The sequence below is a fragment of the Cnephaeus nilssonii genome (genome assembly GCF_951640355.1).
Source record: "Cnephaeus nilssonii genome assembly, chromosome: 16".
Classification (NCBI taxonomy): domain Eukaryota; kingdom Metazoa; phylum Chordata; class Mammalia; order Chiroptera; family Vespertilionidae; genus Cnephaeus; species Cnephaeus nilssonii.
Window position 1 is genome coordinate 21,245,229 of NC_137087.1, and position 26,339 is coordinate 21,271,567.

General features: G+C 54.4%; 1 protein-coding gene across 1 annotated transcript in view; it reads right to left on the minus strand.

Annotated features, from left to right (window-relative positions):
• The window catches only part of TSPAN15 (tetraspanin 15), a 49,792-nt gene that overhangs the window by 1,544 nt on the left and 21,909 nt on the right, over window positions 1-26,339 (minus strand). Inside the window, exons 2-6 of the mRNA XM_079793797.1 lie at window positions 23,147-23,332; window positions 21,936-22,010; window positions 9,681-9,776; window positions 7,054-7,170; window positions 1,330-1,377 (exon numbers count right to left, since the gene is read on the minus strand). Coding sequence (XP_079649923.1) covers window positions 1,330-1,377; window positions 7,054-7,170; window positions 9,681-9,776; window positions 21,936-22,010; window positions 23,147-23,332 — 522 coding nt within the window. The remainder of the gene's footprint in view (window positions 1-1,329; window positions 1,378-7,053; window positions 7,171-9,680; window positions 9,777-21,935; window positions 22,011-23,146; window positions 23,333-26,339) is intronic.

A 26,339-nucleotide genomic window follows, 5' to 3' on the forward strand; every position in this document is an offset into this window, starting at 1 on the left:
CCGGTCCCAACGACCCCCGTTCATTCGAGGTCTGGCCAGGTCCCTCAGCCTCCCCGAAGCTGTTGCACATGTGCATGCGAGAAGGTGGTTCCAGATCACTGGGTCTCAGCGGGCAGCTGTGTTCCCTCGAGAGCACAGGAACGCTGTGGTGGCACTGCTGGTGGTCACAGCGAATGGGGGTGGCGACCGGGGGGCTTCGGAGCTCAGGGCAATCCTACTTCACCCACTTCCCTGCCTGCCTGCTCCCTATGTCCCCCAGGCACTCATGGGGGTGAAAACCCACTCATAGTTACCTGAGCCAAAAGCCTACCTCCAGGCACATACCCTGAATTTTGCAGAAGCACTACTATGTAAATTAAGGGGCGATTATAATTTATTTTGTGCAGAACTTTCTCGAGAAGTGTTCACCATTTTAAAAAAACCATGTTAACTGCAAAAATAATGCAAGTTGCCAACACGGCAGCCGCCGCGCCTGTGTGCAAACACCCGACCGCATCGTGTCTTCGGCGGCGTTGACCTGGCGCCTGCGCCCTTTGTTGAAATGTGCTACATGGTTATAGGTTGTTTCGTTTCACTTCTCCTTCCATCTCAGTTAGATCAGTGTCACTTGTTTTGAAATCAGGCGTGTAGGTAGGTCACAGGGTATATTACCGTGGGTTTCATCTCAGGATGATATCGAGGGCATTACCAAGAGTTTAGAATAAACACCGGCCATTGGGTCTGATGGCTTGAGAGCCACGGCCGGCCTATGGCTCTCCAGCTTAAGTGTGGGTCAGAACCACCCTCTGGGCCCCACCCCGGAATGTGTTTCTAACGAGCTCCCCGTGCTGCTGCCGCTGGCCTGGACCGCACTGCGAGAGCCCCTGCTCAGAGGCATCTCGGGCATCCGGTCAGCTCCTTCTCAGCCCAGCCCGGCCTCTCCCCCAGCGGGGGCGCAGCTCAGGAAGCTGACCCAGGAGGGATCCCTGAGGGCTCTGTCCTCCAGGGCCTCCTGGGTCCCAGGCTGAGAGAACCATCTGCAAACGGGTGCTCCGAGGGCAGAGGCAGGCTGGCGCTGGGCACGCCGGGCACACGAGCGTGCCTCACCGACAGGTCCCCAGCAGGTCCAGGCAAACCCTGGCCGGCGACCTCTCCCAGCCGAGGGGCCCGTGGCGCCCTGAGCCCCCCTGTGCCTGGGGAGGGGTAGAAACCCCTGCCCGTCCCTGGCTCCTGTTCACAGCCAGAGATGTTGGGACATCGCAGCAGCCAGGAGCCCACCCGAGGGGCCCCGGCAGGCACCCTGGGGAGAGGACAGGAAGAGCAACCTTCCGGAGACTTGGAAGACATTACCTCCTTGTCAATGGTCCTGTAGCCACACATGGTGTTGACGACTTGTGTCTGAAACAGAAAGGAGTGTGAGCTGACACGGGTGGTGCGCACTGTCCGACGAGCATCCTCCCGTCCTATGGGGAGAGCCGGGGCGGAGTCGCACGGCCTGGTATGGCTGCCGCTGGGATCCCACCCGGCAGTCTGGCTGGGGTCTGCGTCTTCACATCCCCCCCACCCCCACCCCCACTAAGAAATGCCCACGGAGGGTGGGGGGAGGCTAGTTCGCGGCACTTGGGGGGGAACCGCTCCTCCATCAGCGCAGCCCAGGAGCCCAGAGAAAAGCGAGCCGCCCAGCTCCCCCACTGCGGCCCTGCGGGGCACAGCCCTGCTGGCCCGCAGATGCCCTGTCTCAGAGGTCGGGCTGGGCGTGGCCCGCTCTGCCGGCTCCTCAAGGAAAACCCCAGACCACAGCCAAGACCCTGGCCAGTGCTGGGCTCTCTGAGGGCAGGGCCGGGACCTCTGACCCACTGCCCCGCCCCGGCAGACTGCCACCCCCACAGTGGAAGTGCCCCCCCGCCACCCCGGTCCTTATTGGGAAGAGAGTCCTTCTCAAGAACTCCCAGATGCTGACAATCTAGGTGCAGGGAAAGCTGTGTTCGGCCCTGGACCCCATCAGAGCCCTTCCCAGCAGGCGTGAGTCACGGGGCTGGTGCGGCCCTTCCCATCATGCCTGTGGGCCTGCGCGGTCTCCTCCTTCTGTGAGGGGAGAGAAAGCTGGATGCCCCGGTCCCGCCCCTCCACATCTGAGTGAAAGCTGCTGTGGGGCAGGGTGCCAGCGGCGATGCCGGGGGGCAGGGTGCCAGCAGCGATGCCGGAGAGCAGCAGCGTGGCCTCCGGCATCAAGGTGCCTGGTCCTGATCCCACGGTCACTATGAGCTCTGGGACCAGCCTCCGGTGTGCTGCGGAGGGGCTGGCACATGGAGGCACTCGATACGTGTTTGCTGAATGAATGAATGAATGAATGAATGATAGGCTCCTTGATCCTTTCCATAAGCAATGGTGGTCAGTGAACCCACCTCATGAGGCCGTTTTGAACATCAAGTGAGATATACACTTGAAGTGCTTGTCCCCAGGCCGGCCACACAGCAGCGCCCAGGAATGCCAGCTGGAGGGACTTTGTTTATAACCCCAGCTTCCGGAAGGGCCAGGAAGGGCGTGGCTCTCCTTCCTGTAGAGAGGGTGGAACTCAGACATCACCCAGGTCAGTCTACGTGTCAGGGCCTGGTGTGTGAGCAAAATATCCTCAGTCTCAACGGTCCGCCAGGCGCCCCGGGCCCCAGCATCGCCCACATCCACGGAGCATTCTGGCCGCTCCAGGCCATGAACATGACCCCCATGGAGAGGGTCAGGCCAGGAGCAGGGACCTGAGGGCTCAATGAGAGTGGGCGCCTCCCACCCTGCTTGCTCGTTCACTCAGGGAAACATGGACTGAACACCCACACTGTGCCCGTAACTGTCCTAGGTATTTGGAATAAAGAAGAACAAAACCAAGTCCTTCCTTCATGGAACTTCTATTCCAAAAAGGGAGATGTGAACATAATAAATAGGCAAACTCTATGGTATGTCACAGGTGACAAGAGTGACTTCACGCTTCACTGTGGCTCCAGCCCTGGAGGTGGGACCACAGCCCCTGCCCTGGGGAGCAGACAGGCAGCGGCAGAGGCATCCCTCGCACAGGAGCCCAGAACCCTCCTCCGTCCTGGGGGGAGGGGGGACTCACCTTCCCTTCCAGGAGAGCTCCCCTCCAAGGAGGGGGATAAGAGGCATCTATGGGTCAAGCCTGCCTGGGTTTGACCACAGAATCGATATTTACAAGCCAACGTGAAGCTCTGTGGCTCCAAATCCCCAGAGCGGGAGAGCTGAGGTAGAGTTCCTGCCCCAGGTCAGCAGCTGAGGCCCAGGGAGAGCTGATGCTGCAGGCCAGGTGCCAAGGCTCAGGCAGGAAGAATTCTCTCCCCGGGGGAGGGACTAGTCCTGCCCAAAGCCTCCAGGAAGCCCTGTTAGGACGTTTCTTTTCGAGCTGAGCACGAGGGGAACAGTGACTTTCCCTGAAGGACGGCCCGATTGCTTCTGCTGAACATTGCCAGGGCAGCAGCCACACCTCCTTTCCTGAGGCTGCCAGGGAGCTCCAGCCACCAGCCCTCAGGCTGATGGGTCAGTATTCCACGTTTTCTCCATCACCCGGCCCTCCTACTTCAGAATAGATTTCCCTTGGTTCTGATTTCTTTTAAGTTTAGGTTTTTGTTCTATGTATTTCAGAACCTCGGCTGAATGCGATCCTGTAAAACAAGTAGATGCACACGCAAATGGAACCGATTCCATCGAGGAAGGAAACACCCTCTTTCGCATTTAGAGAAAATCATCCCAGTGCGGAGACACAAGGAGCACCCAGCAGTTTGTGCTCCGGGACCTGAGACCACGCGGCCAGGTGGCGGGCAGCTCCCCACCGGCGTCCCCATTCAGAGGCCAGCTTTCGATTCCCTTTCTCTGCAGACGGCATCTGTGTGTGTACTCCCAGCCTGGCCTCTTCCCCCCGACTCCAGGCTCATCTCTAACTACCGCTCTGACCGTCCTGCTGGCACGTCACACTGGCTCTCAAACCCCACGTGTCCACGCTGAGCTCCTGACGTCCCCAATTTGTCCCCATAGTCCTCCCCCTCCAGCAGTGGCAGCCCCACCTTGCTTGTAGCTCAGACCAAACTCTGGGAGTTCTCCTCAGTTTCCTCTCACCAACCTCCCTCACCCGATCTGTCAGCAAATCCTGCTAGCTTACTTGCAAAACACGGTTTGCCTCCTCCACGACCGCCACCTGGCCCTAAGCCTTTGCCTCCTCCTGCCTGGTGTGGTGGGTGCTGTGAGGAGCTGCCCAGCACCCAACAGCTGCTGGGAGGGGAGCGCAGCTGACAGCAGCTCTTAGCTGTCAGCCCCCCGCCTCCCCCCCCCCCCCCCGCGGTGACTGTCACGTGTGGTTAATTTTATGTGTCGACTTGACCGAGCTTGACGGTGCCCAGATAGTTAGCCAAACATTATTCTGGGTGTTTCTGTACGGGTATTTTTCCAATGAGATTAACAGTTAAATCAGTAGACCAAGGAGAGTGGATTGCCCTCCCTAATATGGGCAGGCCTTGCCCAGTCAGTGAAAGGCCTGATTCGGACAAAAAGGCTTCCTTGCCCTGGCCGGCATGGCTCAGTTGGTGGAGCATCGTCCAGTGAGCCAAAAGGTTGCCTGTTCAATTCTCGGTCAGGGCACATGCCCGGGTTTCAGGCTCAGTTCCTGATAGGGGAAGTGCAGGAGGCGGCCAATCGATGTTTCCCTTGCTCTCTCCCTCTCCCTTCCTCTCTCTCTAAAAATCAATTTAAAAATCATTTTTAAAAAGGCTGCCCTCCCCCCTCCCCACCCCCATTTATAGAGAATGCTTCCAGCCGGACTGTCTTCAGATCTGACCTGAAACCCCAGCTCGCCCTGGGTCTCCAGCCTGCCAGCCTTCAGAGAGGGCCCAGGCCAGCAGCGCTCCTGGATCTCAGGCCCTGAGGCTCAGCCTGGAATGAAGCTTCGGCTCTCCTGAGTCTCCAGCTTGCTGACTCACCCTGCAGTTCTCAGGACTCCCTTGCCTCCATAATTCTGTGAGCCAATTCCCTATGATAAATCATGCTACACACACACACACACACACACACACACACACACACACACAGGCATATGTCCTATTAGTTCTGTTTCTCTGCTGAACAGAGCCAGCAGTCCCTCCCAGGAGGGACAGTGGGCCACTGCAATGCCTGGTCACGGTGGGTATGAAGCCTTGGCCTCCGTGTCCCAGTGCGGATAACTCGGGGAATCCACATGGATTCAGCTGAGGTGCCTACTGAGTCTGCATCGTTGCTCAGCTTCCCCCGCTGCCCAGCTCTGCTTCTATCAGCTCCCTTACAGGTGCTGACCTTGAGAGCACCTTCTACTGAGCCTCCTGCTCACTAACCCGAATCGCAGACCCTGCTGCCCTGACAGCCTGACCTGTGACGCCTAGACTGCTGCACCAGCCCTTAGCCAGACTCCCTGAACCCACTTCTGTCCCCACAGCAGCCAGGGTGGTCCTGGTAAAGCCCAAGTCATCGCTGCCACTCAACCACTGAAGCCTGTCACTTCCTGTCACTCCGGGGAACATCAAAGTTCTGACGGTAGCCTTCAGGGCACCCATCACTTCTCTGGCTTCATCTGATGCTATCCTCACCACCCCCAGCCCTCACTCTGCTGCAGTCACACTATCTCTGTGCTGACTAGGGTCATTCCCACCCCAGGGCCTTTGCACTTGTGGTCTCTCTGCCAGGAATGCCCGTCCCCCAGATATGCATGGCTTACTCCCTCACTTCCTTCAGGGTTTTATGGAGAACCCACCATCTCAGTATCTAAAATGTCAACCCTCCGTGTCCCTGCTTTATTTTTTATCCGTAGCATTTGTCACCTTCTAACATCCTTCTTTATTATATGTTTTGTCAGTTTTCCCCACGAGGACACCGGCTCCATGCAGGCAGAGAGTTCCCCGTGTGTTTGCCTAAGAACACACGGAGAACCAACCCCCAGAATTTAGAACCACATCTGGCAAATAGTTGGTCCTCAGTAAACACTTGTGGAATGAATGAGTGAAAATTGGGCTTCCACATTTCAACATGGACATTCAGGTGCCACTGCCCTGGGTGACGAAGTTCAGGATCACCTCCCACAGGCGCCCCCTGAGAACACTGGGCTCCTTCCCAGCACCCCCTACCCAGAGAGCTCCCCTAAAATGGCAGCTAAAATTTCCCACACACCTTCCCTTCTGGCCCAGCCTGTTTTAGGGCTCGTGCACTTGTCACTGGCTCCCTGACTCCCGGCGAGGCCGCACCCCCACCACCGGCTGCTCAGTTTACAGAATCCGCCAGTGGGCACAGAATGATGGAGACGTCCGAAGAGAAATTTTCCATGACCGTCCGGACATGAGTAATTGCGAAGCTCTCTGCCTCGTTCCAGCCCAGACACCAGGCAGTTTTTGGACACATTAGTCAACACAGAAGATGGACGGAGCCTCTCCCCTTCGTAAGCGGTGACTACCCAGGACCGCCGCCCCAGTAGCTAAGTGGGGAGAGGGTTGACAGGCCCCTGCTGGCATTTACATCACCAGCCCCCCTTCCAGGCCTTGTGACTGGTGATCACCAGGCCCTCAAGCCCTGGAGACGCCCAAGGCAGGCCCTGCGCTGGCCCTCCAGCTGAGGAGGCAGAACCGGCCCCTGCTAAGCTGCCCTGGCCGGAGCCCTCTCCTGCTCCCGGCCTGGCTCGTCCAGCAGCCCAGAGCACAGCTCTGACGATGGCTGCCTGCATGCCGTCCCAGCCCTACCAACCTTCTGCTGCCTCAGTTTCCTCTCCTGTTCAGTGGATGATATAATAGCACCTACCTCACAGGGTAGCTGACAGGACTACGAGGGTTAATACAACTAAAGCACCTAGAGAGGCCTGCACAGGGGAGGCGCAATGGATGCAGGCTACACTCACCACTCCTGGCGAAGGAAGGCCCCCCCAGCTTCACCCCCGCAGGAGCCCTTGAGGCCCAGGAAGCCTGAACGACCACCACCTGCGGCCTATCCCACCCACCCACCCCTGTCCTGAAAGACGATGAAGGTGCCCGGCCAGCTGGGTGGCCTGGGAGCAGGGAGTACCGTGTTTCTGAAGCAGCAGGTGTAGGGCACCCCGCAGGCCAGGGGTCCGGGGGCGTTGCAGTCGTGGTACTGGTTTTTGCTCCAATCGCGGTAGTCTTCGCCGCCACAGCACTTGAACTGAGAGAGGAAGCAAGCAGGGAAGGGAGCTGCTGTGACCACTGAGGCCGCGGGCAGACCTCAGCCTGGGAGGGGTGCCTTGGCAGGGGACCAGGCCATTTATGATGTGGCTCATCCTGCTCCCAGGAGCGACAGGGAGCACCTGAGCCAGAGGCTGTCAGGTCAAAGCACTCCCCAGGCAGCCAGGCTGCCCAGGAGGTAGTGAGCACCCCGTCACTGGAGAGGCACGCAAGCCTAGGCTGAGAAGCCTCGTGGTAGGATATCAGGGTGGTGACTGAGCACGGGAAGGTCAAGACCTTCCTTGACAAGTGGATTCCACCTTCATGTCCCAGTGCAGGTGTCAGACCAGAGAAGTTGGCCTTCAAGGTCCCAGAGACTAGGATTCTATGGGAGCCACCACACCCCAGTGGCCCCTGCACCTCACTGGCCCCAGCGCTGCCTGCCTGCCCTTAGCAGAGAGGCACCCCCCTCCATCCCGCCCTGGGCTCAGCACTGAGCCATGAGAAGGCTGGTGCCATTCTCCCCGGAGATGAGCTCCTCCCTGCATCTCCCCTGGAGTGTGCCAAAGCCTGGGAGAGGAGTTACTCTGCTGGGGGGCAGTGTGCCCAGCGCTGTTCTGGGCACCGGAGGGACAGGGTGAGCAAAGCCATGCGGCCCCTGCCCACCCGGGTGGGACGCATTCCAGCAGAGGGAGTCCGAGTGTAAGCACGGCATGAAAAGGTCAGGGCCACAGTGCTGTGCACCAGGAATGTGAGCACACAGGAAAGGAGGGGGAGGGGCAGCGTCAGGGTAGGAGGTCAGGAAAGGCCTCTGAGATGACATTTAATCCGAAACATGAACAACAGGAAAAAGTCAACACGCGCAAAGACCCTGCACGGCAATGAGCCGGTTGTATTTCAGCAGCAGGCGGAGGCCAGCGTGCAGGGCACAGCGAGGAGAGTGGGAGGGGGGAGGGGGAGGGGGCAGCACAGGCCAGACTTACAAAGCCTTGTGAGGCAGAACAGTAGGAGCTGGGATCGTATTCTTTCTGAGTGACGGGCGGTCACTGGAGGGTTTAACCGGGGGAGTGATATGGTTGGAGGTCCTGGTAGAAACATAAACCCCACAACCTTTCACGGTCTCCACCGGGCCGGTTAGGCTATTAGGTCTTAGGACCTGAAAGTGCCTCTCTGTGGTACAGTGCAAAGGGCATTTGCTTTGCACCCAGACAGACCCGAGTTCACATCGTCACACAACCACGCCCAGCTGTGTGACTTCAGGCAAGGTAATCAGCCTCTCTGAGCCTCAGATCCTCCTCTGTAAAGCAGGATGAGGAAGCCCAGCTGTGCACAGCTGAGCTGAGGATTCCAAAGAGAGGCCGTGCATGACGCACCCAGCACAGGGCCTGACACCCAGTGGTGCCCATGAGCGTGAGTCACACCCGCAACCACCCTGGGAGAAATAAAACCCCCAACCAGCTAAAGGCTGGGGCCAATGAAAACACCGCGCTCCACCCAACAGCCAGAGCTGGCAGGCACGCCCTGGCCGAGAAGGGCCGCCCAGAGGCTGCACCTGTTGTGGCCACAGGAGAGCCCTGAGCCAAGGGAGTGGCCACGGCGGGGGGCCCGGGTGCAGTGAGATGCTGGTCCCCACTGAGGATCACGGGGATCAGGCCAGCGGAAGCCCCCAAGGTCATGTCCCAGGAAGTGCCGTCAGGGCTGAGCGGGCTCACAGCCCTCCAGCTCTGCCTGCCCTCACCTGGGAGAACGTGAGGACGCTGACACCTGCTGACTGAGGTCTAGCCACATGCTGGCACTGCTCTAAGTACTTCTGAATCAAGTCAAGGCAACCCCACAATGACGCCAAGAGGGGGGACCATCAGTATTCCCCGCCCCCCGAGGCAGAGGAGGAGCCTGAGGGTCAGGACTAAACGAGGTGGGTGTGTCTAAGCCAAGCAGGACAGTGGCTGGCCCTGCAACTGCTACTGCGCTCACAGGCTTGGGCCGACCTTGGGGGAGAGGGACAGCATCTCAGAATGACATCATCGCAGACAAAGAAGGGTCCCGGAGGAACAGGAGAAGCCCTGTTCTGCTCCCGAAGCCGGGACGGAATCAGGGAAGGGCTCTGTTCCCACTGGGCTGACCTGGGCTTGGCAGGGACTGAGCTCCCGCCACCGAAGGAGCTGGCAGAGGGACTTCTGAACTGGGTGGCTTAGAGCTCAGCTCTCTCCCATCGCAAGGAAGGAGGATCTTTGCCCCCTGGAGAGGGGCACCCTGGGACCCTGCAGGGTGGCTTGTAGCTACACCCTATTCTTTGTTTTTTAGGGGGAGGGTCCATGGAACAGGTAGAGCAAGGCACGTGGGCAGAGGACTGGTTGAGAAGGTCAGCCCCATCCTTGGTCAGCCACCTGCTTGGGAATGGATAAGCCCTCACCCTCACCCTCTTGAGCAGGGTCCCAAGCAGGGGAGGCGGGGGGTGGGGGGGAGGGAGCGCATGGGAGGCACACCTCTGACTCAAAAGGCCTGGCTCACCTTCTTCTGAACAAAGTCCATGATGTTTTTGAAGTCCAGGTCATCATAGTAGTTCTTGATTCCTCTTCGAATGTTGTCGTTCAGAAAGTCGATGGTCTGTTTAAAGAGAAAAATTACAAAAGAGGACCACACATACCCCCGAGACCAACCCAAGACTTCCCAGAAGTCCCCATTGGAACAGAGCGCCCAGGTGCCCGGGAAGCCCCACCCCTGCCTGCACGGAGCACCCCCTCACTCCCACCCTGAACACTCACGACCTCCCTGCCCACACACCCTCTCTGCGCCTCTAACGTCCATCTGATGCCTGAGTCCCTCTGCCATGTCTGAGCAGGAGGGGCTCACCCCCTTTTCCTTTGTAGATCGAACAACCCAGGCCCCGAGAGGGGGCCCAGCTGGGGGTGCACAGCCCCAAAGCAGCCATGGGGCTGGCCCTCAGCTGTCCCGGTTCCCAGCCTGGCGTTCCTTCTACTGTCCAGAGACAGGCCTGAGCTGAATCTTCTCTTTGCCCCCCAGACCTCTCCGCTCTTCTCTACTATCCAACCTCTTGTGTTACAGATAAGGAAGCTGAGGCCAGAGAGGGGGCCTGACGCTCCCCAGTTTGCAGAGCAGCTGGTGAGGGGCCCAGCCAGGACAGGGCATGAGGTCTCCCGAGTTCCGCGTGGGCCCCTCCCCATGGCTGCAGGGCTCTGGCCCCGAGGACAGGCCCACCTCCTGGCTGGAACTGGGGCAGTCCCCGCCGGGAAGAGGGCTGGCACGCCGCCCTCCCCCAGCCACCCTGGGCCTTCTGGATCCACAGCCCGGCTGTTGTGCTGAGATCCCGGAGCACAAAAGGCCCCGGAGCGAGCAGGGGCGGGGACGGGGACGTGGGCAGCCCAGCTCCATGCTCACAGGGACAATCGGGGCCTTCAGAGCGGGGAGGCCCTCCTATCATCAGAGATTGTGCGGCACAAAGCGGGCATTCTCGGCCCTGGAGCCAGACGACGGCCGGGGGGGTGCCTGTGGGGACCCTGGGACAGCGGGGTCCTGGGGTCCAGGCCCAGTCCTGCCACTGCGGGCCCCGCCACAGCTCTTCCCCTCTCTGGGCCTCAGTTTCCCAGGCCTATCTGTGTGACATCTTCCAGCTCCGAGGATCAAAGACTAGGCTGAGAGGGGCTGTCGGGCCTTAGGATCGAGAACCGTCCTGCAGCCACCCAGGCCTCAGGCACTTCATTTAACCTTTGAGCCTTCATTTCTCCACCTGCAAAGTGGGGAGGCATCCTCTGCCTCCTAGGGCTTTGAGATTTAAATAAACTAAAACTACGGAAGTCCTTCTGAAGATGCCAGGGACATAGTAGGTCCTGGTCTTATCAGTATAGATCTTTCTTCTCCCAGAAGACACATACCCATGGCACTGCTTCATACCCATCACATCATCCGTGGAAAATGCTAACCCCAGGGGAAACCAAGGCCCCACGTCTTGCCCAAATGACATACTTCAATGGCCGCAGCCTTGGGGCAAGAGCCAGTCCCTGGCCTAGGACCCCTCACAAGCACCCTGCAGCCTAGAGAAGCCAGGTGACTTGTCCAAGGTCACCCTGCTGGTCGCTGGCAGGTTGATGCTGGAATCAAGGTGCAAACTCTCGGCCTGATGCACTTTAAGAAGCCAAGGTTCAGTTTGGGGCCGTCTCCCCGCCCATCTGCAGTGTCAGGAAGAGAGACACAAAGGATACCTGTGCCAAGTCCTTCCCGACACACCGCTCAAAGCCAAGGAGGCGAGGGAGACCGGCTCAGGGAAGCCTGTGTGGCAGCAGGGAGCCCTCTGCTGCTGCTGAGCAGCCGCCCCGGAGCAGACCTGGGAGCTGGGGAAGACTGGACGCAGCCTCTGAGGCCCGGGCCAGGCCTCTCCCACCTGAAACCTCTGCACTCAACAGCCCACAGCCCTGCACATGTCTGGCGCTGGATCCTGGGGCCAGGGCTGGGTGGCCACACAGCCTGGGCAGAGCAGGGATCCTGGGCCATGGTTGGAGTGTCTGAGAAACAGGACCCCAGGGCGGAGCCAGCTGCCACCCCTGGTAGGACAGGGAATGAGCTCATGGCATTGAGTGGCATGCTGCAGGGCCCTTGGCTGAGCTGAGGCACAGGGGCAATGTCAGTGTCAGGGACATGTCTAAGGCTGCAGGCACGAGGGTGTGTCAACCGGCTTCCTTCCACTCTCGAGGCACTGCAGACACAGCCCCGGCCCACCACGCCCTTCTGCACCCAGCCCAGCCACTGGCCACCTCCCAGCCCTCCACTGGGTCAGCATGCTAGAGATGGAGGGGAGGGGAGGAGGGCAGGAGGACCGGGCAGGTCAGCCCACTGGCCACCTCCCACTGGCCACCTTCCCATCCCACTGGCCACCTCCCACTGGCCACCTCCCAGCCCTCCACTGGGTCAGCATGCTAGAGATGGAGGGGAGGGGAGGAGGGCAGGAGGACCGGGCAGTCAGCAGAGGGGATGCCCAGAGGCCTGAGGGGGAAAGCTCTCCTCGCTCTTTGGTGAGCAGCCCTGACCTCTCTCCCCAAACCATCTCAGTCTCTGAGCACCTTCCAAAGCTGCCGACCCCAAAGGAGGCCTGTGTGAGAATCCGGCTTTCCCTCTGGGGAGCCAAGCGGGGCCTGTGGGGAAGACGGGCCCCCCTGGAGGCCTCCGGGCATGGGTAGGAGAAGCAGATGGTCCCAGGCTCCATGGGCGGCAGCTGCCCCAGTTCCCAGCAGGGGCCTCTCTGCATCATGCTGGCTCACATGTGTGTGCACTGCCTTTGGCACTGTGTGTGTGAGCCTGTGTGTGTGTGTATGTCTGTGTGTGTGTCTGTGTCTATATCTGTGTCTCTGAGTATATACAAGTGCATGTGTGTCTCTCTCTGTGTGTCTGTATGTGCATGTGTGTGTGTCTGTGTATATGTCTGTGTGTGTGTGTGTGTGTGTGTACAAGATGTGTAGGACATTCAGGTGGTCCCTATGCTGTGATGGGGTGGGGGGTGGTGGGAAGTTCCAGCGAGGCAGGTGAGTTGCCCTGTTCATTATGACTGTAGAGAGCTCTGCTGTGTTCAGCTGTTCGGAGGGATTGGGGGGCACCCAGAGGATACACCTTGTGGAGCACGGCAGGGAAGAGACAATTCTGGTTCCTCTGCTGCTCCCAGAGGCAAACACACGCAGGGTCACACACACACACACTCTCACACTCACACACACACACACACACACACACACACACACACGCTCTAAACCCGGTCACACCAGCAGGGGCAGCTCCGACAAGGACTAGAAAACACCTTTCACAAACAGCTGGCATGGCCTCAAGGCCACGTGGCCAGGCTAAATTAAGCAAACAGTAAGCAAACATCAAAGGGCACAGCACGCATGGCCCGTTGTGCAAGCCACCAGATTCAAGCCGTCTAGTTCTTTCTTCTAAATCTCGTTTTAAAGACATCCGAAGCCGCCACATCACCCCTCTCAGCAGAGCCGCTGAGGGTGTTTTAAATCAGTGAGGAATTGGAAGGGGTGGGGGGCAGTGGCAGCAGCGCCCCAGGCTGGGAGGCTGGAGGAGCAGGGAGAGGAGGGAGGGAGGGGCTGGAGCCGCCCAGCAGGAAGGAGCAGCCCTGGTCTCCTGGCTTCCTGGAGGCTGCAGGCTCCGTATCAGCTTCTAAAACCCAAGGCTGGGGAGGCCGGCTGCTGGCAGCCCCGCTGGAACCAACGCCAGCCTGGCTCTCCGAACAGGACACCAGCACCTCACGGCACTGAGCCGGCCTCCCGGGGCTTCCCTCAGTGCCCTCGGAGGTGGGGACCCGTCCTCTTGCCCCCAGCCCCAGGCTCTGCTCCAGCCCTGCACTGGCCCAATCTGACAGCTGAGGGCCAAGAGAACCCAAGAAGCAAGAACAGAAGGAGAGGAGAGCTGCAAGGCGGTGGGAATACCTGCCATCCCCACCCTCAGGCCTGGCCGAGGCCACGGGTTTAATCCCTGTGGCGGGGGAGGCTCTGCTGCCATTTCCCAGGTATTTGGGGCTCCAGCTCTCACTCCCAAATGGCTGTCCACGGTGGGGTGCACCAGCAGTGGAGTCCAGCCAGATCAGTGCAGAACTTTCTCTTCTTTGCTCTGGGTAGAAGGATATACATGTTCAGGTGCTCAGCCAAGCGGGCCATGATGTGTGCGTGCATGCGGACGTGCGTGCATGCGTGCGGTGCCATCTCCTTTCTCCCTGCCCCTGACCCCAAGGTCAGGCCCAGAGCTAGCTAGTGCCAGTGTCATGATAAAACAAACAGGCTGCGTGCTGCCCACCATCCCCGGGCCTGGAGTTGGGTGTGACCACAAACCTTTGATCAAGGCCCGGGTGGCGGAGGGAAGGAGGCCTGGGATGGGGACACCGATACAGCAGGTAGAGCCCAGCACCCTCTGGGTGACCCTGCTCAGCTCTGCCTGCCTGGGAACACACAGGTAGGGCTTGCCCTCCTCCCACATTCCTGACACCCTCAAGAGAGTCCCTGGAACAGGCTGGGGTGATGGTAGGTCAAGAGGGGTGAGACAGACAAGTCATGGAGGTCATTCCGGTTTCCTCCCCCTGGCTGGGGTCAAGACGCTGCACCCCTGCTCCTACTGCCCAGGCCTCAGGGCCACCTGCTCTGTGCCCGGCTCCCCAGAGCATGGCCACCAGACTGTACAGGCAGAGGGGTCTCTTCCGTCTGACTGCCAGGAGGTGCCTGCCAGCAGAACCCTTGTCCAGGGCCAAGGGCGGGTGGAGAGTTCCTGCCTTACTCCAGGGAGTCTGCATCTCTGCAGCCTGGCTGTGGCCACGAGCTCTGCATCTTCCCGAGAACTGAATGTGAAGTCATTCGCTTGATGACTTGTCCTCATTTGTCACCACAAGTGGATTCTTAGAGTTACAGGCGACCGGTGGGGGCTGGGCTTGTTGTAGTGTGGCTCGGAGAAAGCGGTCTCTCCTCTTGGTGAGGAGAAAGTGGAGCTGGGAACGCGCCTCCTCCCAGCAGCTGACCGTGATTGCTCCTCGCCTTTTTCTCCACCGTGCACTGCCCCTTCCTGCCCCTTCAACAGCCAGGCTGCTCCCTCCCTCGCCTCACCCTGGGCTCATCCCCTGTTTGACGACAGCACACTGCACTGGAGCTGGGAGGGACATTATTTTTCTTTATATGGTATGTTCCCCTAGATTATGACAAAGGAAAAAGAAACTCTGAAAGCTAGGAAAAAAGTATAAACAAGAAAATAAAAATCGCCCTCGTCCCTACCCCTTAGAGGAAATATGAGTTTGTGTGTTCAGATTTCTATTTCCTTCCAGCGTTTGCCAGACCTATTTTTTTTTTCATGTGGAAATCTTACTGCGCTTATAGTTTTGCATCTCATTTTTGAATTACTTTGAAATATGTATTATAGGCAGAGGACAGCACAGCCCACCATGAACCCCAAACAACTGAGACCCCCGATGGTGAGGGTCCATCCTGGGCTACGTGCCGAGACATCCTCTGGCAGGGCTCGCTGAGGGGACACCCCATCCAAGGGGAAGGCACACACTTCACCCCACGGTTCCCTCGGCGTAGGGGGATAACTGGTAACGCCCACCCCGACCTCAGGCCCCAGCATCCCTAGCTGTGAGGGCTAAATGGCCCCTGGAGGTTTCCTCTGGGCTTGGCTCCCTCCCTGAAAAGGAGTGGTGTCGGAGCCTGTGACTGCAGACGCTGGAGAATGACAGATCGGACTGCCTTTGAGAAAGCACGCTGGAAACCGGACTGCTGCTCACTTAGGGGATTGTTTATTAAAACCACTGATGCTGCTGACCATGACCTGGGCCTGGGCTGTGGCCAGCAAAGCACTAACCCATCATCTCTGGAAAGCCGCAGGCCAGCTGGGAGCCCTGCTGGCTGCACAGAAAAGCGCCCGCATGGGCAAATGGAATAAACAACTCTCCCCTCAACAGTGCTGACAAAATAGCCCACGCCCTGGCTCTGCCAGCTCAGAACAGACCGTCTGAGAAGTAGAAAAGGGGGAAAGGAGGAGCAGGTAGCAAGACCAGATTGGGAAACCAACCAACGAGGCAAATAAGAAATCAAAAGGGAAATTAAAAATAATATCACAAGACAAATTAAAATAGAAACACAACATACCAGCATTTAAGTAGTTCTAAGAGGGAAGTTTATAGTGATTCTTTCTACATTAAGGGGGGAAAAGATCTCAAATAAACAACCTCACTTTATACCTCAAAGAACTAGAAAAACAAACTAAGCCTGAAGTTAGAATGAAGAAAATATCAAAGATCAGAGTGAAAACAAATGAAATAGACTAAAAAAAGACAATTTAAAAAGATCAATAAAGCTAAGAGTTGGATTTTTGAAAGACATAAACAAAATTGACAAAGCTAGACTATGAAAAAAAGAGAATATTTAAATAAATAAAATCAGAAATGAAAGAGATGTTACAAAAATAAAGAGGAGAGGTTACAACTGATGTCACAGAAATACAAAAGATCATAAGAGACTGCTATAAACGCTCATACACCCATAAACTAGATAACTTAGAAGAAACAGATAAATTCCTAGAAACATACAACCAACCAAGACTGAATCCTGAAGAAATAGGAAATCGGAACAGACCAATAACGAGTAAAGAACTTGAATCAGTAATCAAAAGTCTCCCAATAAAGAGAAGTCCAGGACAAGATGGCTTCACTGGTAAACTCTACCAAGTGTTTCAAGAAGAATTAATACCAATCCTTCTCAAATTATTCCCAAGTATTGAAGACCAGGGAATACTTCCAAACTCATTTACGAGGCCAGCATTGCACTGACACCAAAGTTAACAAGGACACCACAAGAAAAAAAAGTACCAGCTAACATCCCTGATGAACATAGTTGCAAAAACCATCAACACAATATTAGCAAGCCAAAATCAACAGAATTACAAAATCATGATTAAGTGGGATTTATCCCTGAGACGCAATGACGATTCAACATCTGCCAACCAATCAATGTGATGTACCACATTAACAGAATGAAAGATAAAAATCGTATGATCATCTCAATAGATGCAGAAAAGGCATTTGACAAAATTCAGTATCCTTGCTGATAAAAACTCTCAACAAATTAGGTATAGTAAGAATGTATCTCAACATAACAAAGTCCATACGTGACAAGTCCACAGCTAACATCATACTCAAAAGTGAAAAGCTAAAAACATTTCCTCTAAGATCAGGAAGATACACTGTGCCCACTCTCACCCCGTCTATTTAACATAGTATTGGAAGTCCTAGCCAAAGCAAGAAAATTAGGCAAGAAAGAGAAATAAAAGGCATCCAAATGAGAGAAAAAGAAGTAAAATTGTCTGTTTGCAGATGACATGATATTATGCATAGAAAATCCTCAAGACTCCAGCAAAAAACTGAGAACTGATAAATAAATTCAGTAAAGTTGCAGGATACAAAAAACAACATACAAAAATCAGTTGCATTTCTACACACTAACAATGGGCTATCCAAAAAACAGAAATTAAGAAAACAATAATATTTAACAATACCATAAAAAAATAAAATACTTAGAGATGAATTTAAATAAGGATGTGAAAGACTTGTATGCTGAAAACTATAAAACATTGGAAGAAATTGAAGACAGCACAAATAATTGGAAAGATATCCCTTGTTCATGGATCAAAAGAAATAACATTGTTAAAATCCCCATACTACCCAGAGTGATCTACACGTTCAGTGAAATCCCTATAAAATTTCAATGGCATTTTCCACAGAAATAGAAAAAAAATCTTAAAATTTGTATAGAACCACAACAGACCCCAAATAGCTACAGTAATGTTGAGCAAGAAAAGTGAAGCTAAAAACATCACACTTCCTGATTTCAAACTATATTACAAAGCTACAGTTACCAAAACAGACATATAGATCAATGAAACAGAATGGAGAGCCTAGAAATAAATCCACACATATATAGTCAACTAATTTTCAACAAAGGTGCCAAGAATACACAATGGGGAAAAGATAGTCTCTTCAGTAAATGGGATTGAAAAAACTGTGTATCCACATGCAAAAAAAAAAAAAAAAAAAAAGAAAAGAAAAAGAAACTGGACCTTTATCTTACACCATACACAAAAATCAACTCAAAATGGATAAAAGGCTTAAAAGTAAGACCTAAAATCATAAAACTTGTATAAGAAAACACAGGTAGTAAGTTCCTTGACATTGGTTTTGGTAATATATATATATTTTTTTATCTGACACAGGCAACAAAAGCAAAAATAAACAAGTGGGACTACATCAAACTGAAAGGTTTAAGCACAGCAAAGGAAATGATCAGGAAAAATGGGGAAAAAAACAACCTACAGAATGGGAGAAAATATTTGCAAATAATATATCTGATAAGGGGTTAATATCTAAAATATATAAGGAGCCCTCACAACCCCATAGCAAATAATCATCATCATCATCATCATCATCATCTGATTAAACAATGGACAGAAGATTTGAAGATTTGGAAGATATTTTTCCAAAGAAGACAGACAATGGCCAACAGGTCAATGAAAAGATGCTCAACATCACTAATCATCAGGGAAATGCAAAGCAAAACTACAATGAGCTATCATCTCACATGAATGTCTATTAACAAAAAGATAAGACATAACAAATGTTGCTGAGGAGAAAAGGGAACCTTGGTACACTGATAGTGGGAATGTCAATTGGGGCAAGCATTATGGAAAACAGTATGAAGTTTCCTCACAAAATTAAAACTAGAACTACCATATGATCCTGCAATCCCACTTCTGGATATACATCCGAAGGAAATAAAATCACTATCTAAAGGAGCTACCTGCCATGAAGAGAACTCCCATGTTCACTGCAGCATTATTCATAATAACCAAGATATGGGAAAAACCTACATGTCTGTCAACAGGTGAATGTGGTAAAGAAAAATACAGCATTTATATTGTATTGTGCATAGACAGCACACACACACATATACAATGGAATATTATTCAGCCATGAAAAAGAAGGCAATGCTGCCATACGTTTCAACATGGATGAACCTGGAGGACATTATGCTAAGTGAAATAAGCCAGACAGAGAAAGACAAATACTGTATGGACTGTTTGGTATCACTTATATGTGGAATCTAAAAAAAGAAGTAGAAGAAAGTTGAATCCATAGAACCAGAGAATAGAAAAGCTGTTGCCAGGGACTGGGGGTGGGTGTAAATGGGGAGGTATTGGTCAGAGGGTATAAACTTTCAGTGTTGCCCTAACTGGTTTGGCTCAGTAGATAGAGCATCGGCCTGCGACTCAAGGGTCCCAGGTTTGATTCCGGTCAAGGGCACGTACCTTGGTTGTGGGCACATCCCCAGTAGGGGGTGTGCAGGAGGCAGCTGATCGATGTTTCTCTCTCATCGATGTTTCTAACTCTCTATCCCTCTCCCATCCTCTCTGTAAAAAATCAATAAAATATGTTTTAAAAAAAACTTTCCCCCTGGGTCCGGCCGAGACCAGACCAGAGGGAGTCGGACCTGCATTGCCGCCATTTGTCCACCATCCGGAGCTGAGGGGTCAGTGCCGACATGTACTCATAAGGAACTGGTGGACATTGATATTGGGTCTTGGGGGAACTGTTGGTCCAGAGGGAAACTCACTGCAGACTGATTCATTTGCCTGTCGGCATGGCTATTGTTGCTCGTCTCACATTCAGTTCTTATAAGTATATCTCTAGTGGCGCATGATTTCGCTCATCTGGGGGAAATGATGAACAACATGGACTGATGAACAGGAACAGAACCAGAGACAGGGAGGCATCGATCGGACTGTCGGGCCTCGGAGGGAGGATGGGGGAGGGTGGGGGGAGGGGGGAGAGATCAACCAAGGGTCTTGTGTGCATGCGTGTGAGCCTAACCAATGGTTGGGTTCGGCAGGGGGTTGGGGCGTCCGTGGGGAGGGGTGTGGGATGGGAGTGGGGGGATGGGGACAGGTGTGTGACACCTTGATCAATGGAGAAATTGGAAAAAAAAAAAACTTTCAGTGTTAAGATGAGTAAGTTCTGAGGATCTAATTTACATCATGGTCACTAGAGCTAATCATACTGTCTTATATACTTAAAGTTTGCTAAAAGAATAGATCTTAAACATTCTCATGCACACCAAAAGTTAACTATGTGAGGTGATGGATGAGTTATTTAACTTGATTGTGGTGATCATTTCACAATGTTTATGTATAGCAAATCATCACATTGTAGAGTTTAAACATATTACTATTTTATTTGTCAATTATATCTCAACTAGGGGCCCAATGCATGAAATTCATGCAAGGGGCTCGGCCCTCGCAGCCGGGGCAGCTGCCTCGGCCCTCGCAGCCGTGGCTTCCTCTGGAAGGGTGTCTGGAAGGTCATTTGGCTGTCGGGTCTAATTAGCATATTACCCCTTTATTATTATAGATGAACCTGGGCGGGGGGGGGGGGGGGGCGGGTAGGGGGAATAGAAAAAATAGAATTGAAAAAAGGACTGAGCTGCCTCTGTCTTGCTGTGTGCTCTTGGGAGGGCTTCCTAACCTCTCTGTGCCTCACTGACTTCATCAATACGATGGGAATCTCCCCTCCCTTCTCCTGGGGCTCATAAAACACGGAGACCCCTGGATTCCAGGGGTGTAGCCAGGCCTGTGGTTAGGGTCCATCCATAGGAGACCCAGGCAGAGCAGGTTGCTTCCTGCTCCCACCTGAGCCAGTGAAGATTTGGCAGGAGTCAGACACTGGGTCATTTGAGGGATCTGAGCAACATGGTGTCGGGAACTTTGTGTCTGGGACAGTGACTGCTGCCTTGGGCTCCACTTCTGACATGATGGACAATATGGCTACATCCCTGATGCACCGTCCAACAGTGATGCCCAGGAGCGCCAGGAACAAAACAGTCTGTGAGGGTGGTGAGGGTGGGGGCAGGGGAGTGGACAGAGAAGACTGACTTTCCGGAAACAGGCCCTACTCCTCAAGCCCTGCCTCCAACGCCCAGCCCGGAGGAAGACAAAGGAACCGGACTGTGGGAGAAATGACGGATCTCCGGACCTCCGCGCTGGCAGCCAGCCCCGCTCAGCCCCTGGCTTCCTGTGGGACCTGGGGCAAGTCCCTTCTCTTCTTCAGGCTTCAGGGCAAAGGAGCTCCTATGTAATGAGGGTGCACTAGGGGCCAAGTTCTTCACACGCATTCTCTCATCACATCCTTAGCCCAAACTCCATGAGCTAGGAACCAAGATCCTCTGGCAGTGGTCGGCAAACTCATTCGTCAACAGAGCCAAATATCAACAGTACAACGATTGAAATTTCTTTTGAGAGCCAAATTTTTTAAACTTAAACTTCTTCTAACGCCACTTCTTCAAAATAGACTCGCCCAGGCCGTGGTATTTTGTGGAAGAGCCACACTCAAGGGGCCAAAGAGCCGCGTGTGGCTCGCAAGCCGCAGTTTGCCGACCACTGCTCTCAGGAGCCCAGGTGCTTCCAAGAGTGAAGTACTTGCCCAAGGTCACTCAGCTCGTATGAGGCTACATGGCATCTGTGATGGAAAGAGTGGGAGACCAGGAGTCCTGAGAACCGTTCCAGCTCAAAGGGCTCCTGATTCTGCAAACCATCCCAGCGGGTTGGATGCCACATGGTCCTTTCAGCCTTTCCCACCCTCACTCTTATATCCCAGCACAACCAAGTCCTATAGACAGCGCCTCCAAATGTACTCCAGACCCCTGGTCTCCCCGCAGTGAGGGACATGTAAGCCAGATCACATCGCTCCCCCCACACAACTCTGCAAAGGCTTCCTGCTGCCTTTGGAGAAAATTCCCACCTCCTAAACCTTGGCCCCTGAGAACCCACGTGACCTGCACTGGCCGGCACTGCAGCCCCGCCTTCCATCCCTCCCCATCTCTCACGCCCTTCAGCCAAGTGCATCCACACGGGTCCACACGCTGGACAAGCTCCGTTCTGCCTCAGGGGCTCCCTCTGCCTGGGTATCTGCTCCCCCTGAGCCTCACCTGGGAGGCTCCCTTTCATTATTTCATCATTGTCCTCCCACTCTGCACCCCAGGCCCTCTCCCATCACCCTGTGTTCATTTCTTGCTCTCTGGTTTCCCTTTTCCGTGCCCATCTCCCCAGCAAAATGAACGAGGAATTATATGCCCTGCTCTCTCCTCTGTGCACACCCAGTTTTACAGCCCAGGGCACACGCAGTGGGGCTCGGCATGCATGTGGCTGATAAATGCGCCCCAGGCCCACCTGGTTCCGGAAGATCAAGGCCACCACGCCACCAATGAGCTCGATTATGAGGCAGATCCCGAGGATGTACATAAACTGAAAAACAAAATTCAGAGATGCACCTACAGCGGCAGAGGAAGCGCTGTCCATCAGGAGTCATCTCCGTCGGATGACAGAGCCTCCCGGGCCTCTCGCGCTTCCTCCTGTGAGGACACAGGATGTGGGCGTTCTGAGGGAAAACCCGTCCTTGGAGCCCATGGTCAGGAATATTGACTCAGCTGTCCAAGCCAGACTGCTACCGAGGTTTGTCCCAGGGCTCCTCGGTGGGACCGAGACAGAAAAACATCCTCCCCCCGCCCCCCGCCTCCCTCAACCCCACAAGGAGAGCTGGTCCTCGCTCAGGCTGCTCCAGAGGGAACAGGCCTGGCTTAACGAGCAGGGCCCCTCGCAAGTGGCTTCCCAGACTCCCAGGGTGGTGAGGGGATGCCTGAGACAGAGAGCATGCACCCCACCCCTGCGCTTCATCCCAGTACCAGCACTGTCCAAACCGAGGCCAGCAGATCCCGGCCCCAGGCAGCACCGAGGCCCTGCTTCCAGGGCTTCCAGGGGCTTCCCGTGTGAGGAAGACAATGTGGGTGCAGAGCAAATGCATCTGCCTATCTGGTACCCCCAGCTCTGAAAACCCATCCTTCACCCCGCAGTAAGGGGGGCAGGAGGGCTGACCCCATCCCCTGGCCCCAGGGCAGGCCCTTCTGAGTCCTGGGATTGGGGCCAGAGATACCAAGAAAGATTCCCTGGGACAAGAGCCACCAGGACTCTGTTGGCCTGGGGCTGCTGGCGACACCGCCAGAGAAAAGAAGGGCAATGCCAGGTGTCCAGCTGGGAGTTGGCAGGGGGGAGCCCTGGCGCAGCCTGCACCCCTGGGCCTGGGGGGGGGAGGGGTGCTGGTTATGTGCGCTAAGAACTCACTACCAACTGGGTTTTGTTTTACTTGCTCTCATTTGAGTGAGGTTTCTGCCCCTTCCAACGGGAGTCGAACCCACAGAGGGTTTAAGTAAGTGAGACGGCCAGTATTCCAATGCAGAAGTGGAGGTGGCCACCGTGGGCAGCGAGGCTGGTCCGGGAAACCCTCCAGGAGAGCGGCCTGGAGGCCTGGGACAGTCTCCCTGCCTCTCCCGGGGACTCTGAGGACCTGCCACCCACCAGCTGAGGGGTGCACGGGGCCAACTCACCGCTTGAAGAAGGCACAGATTGTCTCGAAGGGAGGCCAGCACGCCGAGGAAGGAGACGATGAACATGATGACTCCCAGGAGGATGAGGATAATGGCTGGGGCCAGAAAGGCACTTTCGAGGGTTTTGTATTTCTGCCGCTCGACCTCTGCATAGATCCCCACTGACAGAACCAGGGTCCCGATCAGCTGCAGCGAGAAAGCCGGGAGGGAGAGATGAGAAGGACTAGAAGGCACTAGATTTTCCTCCGCAGAGCTTATTGAGGGCTGTGGTACCTGCCATGGCGGCGGGGGGGGGGGGGGGGGGGGGAGCTCACCCCAGATGACTGTCCAGGGAGGGAACCTGTTAGAGGCTGAATTGTATTCCCCTAAAATTCCTTTGCTGAAGTCCTAACCCCCAGGACCTCAGTGTGACTGTATTAGGACCGTGGTCGGCAAACTGCAGCTCGCGAGCCACATGCAGCTCTTTGGCCCCTTGAGTGTGGCTCTTCCACAAACTACCACGGCCTGGGCGAGTCTATTTTGAAGAAGTGGTGTTAGAAGAAGTTTAAGTTTAAAAAATTTGGCTCTCAAAAGAAATTTCAATTGTACTGTTGATATTTGGCTCTGTTGACTAATGAGTTTGCCCACCACTGTATTAGGAGCTAGAGCCTTTAAAAAGGTAATTAGATTAAAATAAGGTCAGGTGGGTGGGCCTGAATCCAATATGACTGTTGTCCTTATAAGAAGAGGGGATTAGGGTGCAGACATACACAAAGGGAAGGCCAATGGGAGACACAGGGAGAAGACAGCCACCTACAAACCCGAGACAGAGGCCTCAGAAAAACGGACCCTGCCAACACCTTAATCTTTGACTTCCAGCCTCCAGAACTGTGACAATACATTTCTGTTGCTTAAGCCCCCCAGTCTGTGATACTTTGTTAGAGCAGCCCTAGCAAACGAATACAAACCCTATTTGGAAATCTAGGGGAAAGTCTTGGTGGGTCAGGGGAAATGCCTGGCAGAGGGTCAGCGAACCTGGGCCTTGCACAGGCTGTTCTATTGCCTGGACCGCGCATCCTCCTGAAATCCACATGGCTCACTCCCTCACCTCCTCCCGGCCCTTGCTCAATTGTCACCTGTGCATGGGGCGGCCTTTCAAGGGGCCATCTTATTTAAAAAAGAATCCCGCCTCCTGAAACGCCTGACCCCATTTCCCTGTTTCATTTTTCTCCTTTGCACTTGCCGGCATATGACTTTTTCCCTTTGATTTTGTAATTGTGTGTCTTCCCCACAAGAATAGAAGCTCCGTGCCAGGAGGGGGGTTTTCGACTATTTCGGGCATCCCCAACAGCCATACAGCCCTGACATTTAGGAAGTGCAATCAGCGTTTACAACCAATGTGTGCTGAATGGATGCCAGCTGGGCTTCCCAACAGATCCCCTTGGGTTTGAGGTCAATGCTTTCTACCAAGTCTCTTGCCTGTCCACGGATTCTGACTTTCCAGGCCACACACTCCCGAGGGCAGGGGCAACTCATTAGAGACCCTGGACACCGCCACTGAGTGGAAGGCAATGTGGGACCATAACCAAAAGACATGGTGCTGTCAGCGAAGGCCCGAGTAAAGGAAGTGAGGGGTAACTCAGATGTTGGCAAGATGTGCTGTGAGCACAGATAAGCCAACATCCTGAACACTGAGGAGGCTGTCCCTGCAGTTACTGGTCTACCCAGCCTTTAATTGGCTACAGCGTGCCCTCCAAATAGGTCCCTTTGATTTCTTTCTAAAGACTGTCCTGGGTACGGGCAAGGATGCCAAATGTCACACAGACCAACCTTACTTAGAAACACCAGAGAACAGGACGACCAGGGAGCCATGGTCCTCGCCCTCGGGTCCGCAGTCTGCTGTATTTCACAGCTAAGTGCCACTCCTTTGGTTTGAAAAGATAATTGGGTTACAGAGATCCACTCTCCCCAAGTCTAGCAGGAATGTCTTTCCCATACACACGGGCCAGGAGGTGCTGAAGCCATCGACAAAGTCAGTGGTCAGCCAGTTATTAACACATGGCCAGAGCAGGAAAACTGTAAAATGATGTCATCAAATTCACCCACTTGGGTAAACATTAAGATTTATAAGGCAGGACACAAACGCACACACAGCCCTGCCCGGGAAAATGGTGATTCCAGGAAATGAAACCTATCTTTGAAAGAGAAAGGTTAAACAAAGACCATCTGGTCACTTCATGCTCCAAAACCCAGAACACGGTGAAATCGTTGTTCAAGATCAGCCTAAGCCCTGGGAGGCCTTTGAGAACAAGGGCGGGCAGCTTCAAAAAGCCAGGTCCCCACTTCCGATCACTGCACTTGTAAAGAATCCCTCACTCAGCCCTGACCCTGAGCCAGACCCAGAGGCAGCCACTCCTCCACCCCAAGGCTGAGGCTATGGTTAAGGAAGAACTCCACAGGGAAGCAAGTCCTCAGAGCCCAGGCAGAGAGTGACTGTGAGGACGAGGTGAACTTGAGGACTACAGAGTGGGGGCTCATTTTCCATCTTTTTTATGTATATATATATTTTATTGATTTCAGAGAGGAAGGGAGAGGGAGAGAGGGATAAAAACATCAATGATGAGAGAGGATCATTGATTGGCTGCCTCCTACACACCCCCTACTGGGGATCAAGCCCACAACCCCGGGCTTGTGCCCTTGACTGGAATCAAACCCGGGACCCTCAGTCCGCAGGCCGACGCTCTATCCACTGAGCAACACCAGCTAGGGCTCATTTTCCATCACTGAACCAAAAGGAGAACATCTTAATATTTTCACAGTTGATCCATATACTTTTGAGAGTCCTACGTTTCCTGTTGTAAACAAAGAAAACAGTTCTTCTCGGGCAGGATGGCCACGGCCCAGCCGGCCCCCCTCCAGCCCTCCCCCCTGAGGCTGTGCTTCTGAGGTAAGGTGTCCTGCTTTGGAAACCATCTCCACAACACCAGAGCTGCCGCTGCCCCCATTCTGAGCAGCACTGACTCCCGCCCTCTCCACAGAGGCAGTCCTGGGCTTCTGTTTTGACGAGCTCCCCCGAGTCCCAGGGCCCACTCCAGAACAGCATGCCGGCAGGAAACCCAACTTCCTCCCACCTCCCTCCTGTTGAAAGCATCGCATTTTCCTTGCCGGTCAGCCTTGCAATATTTCCAGACCACTAAAACCATAGGGAAAGCGA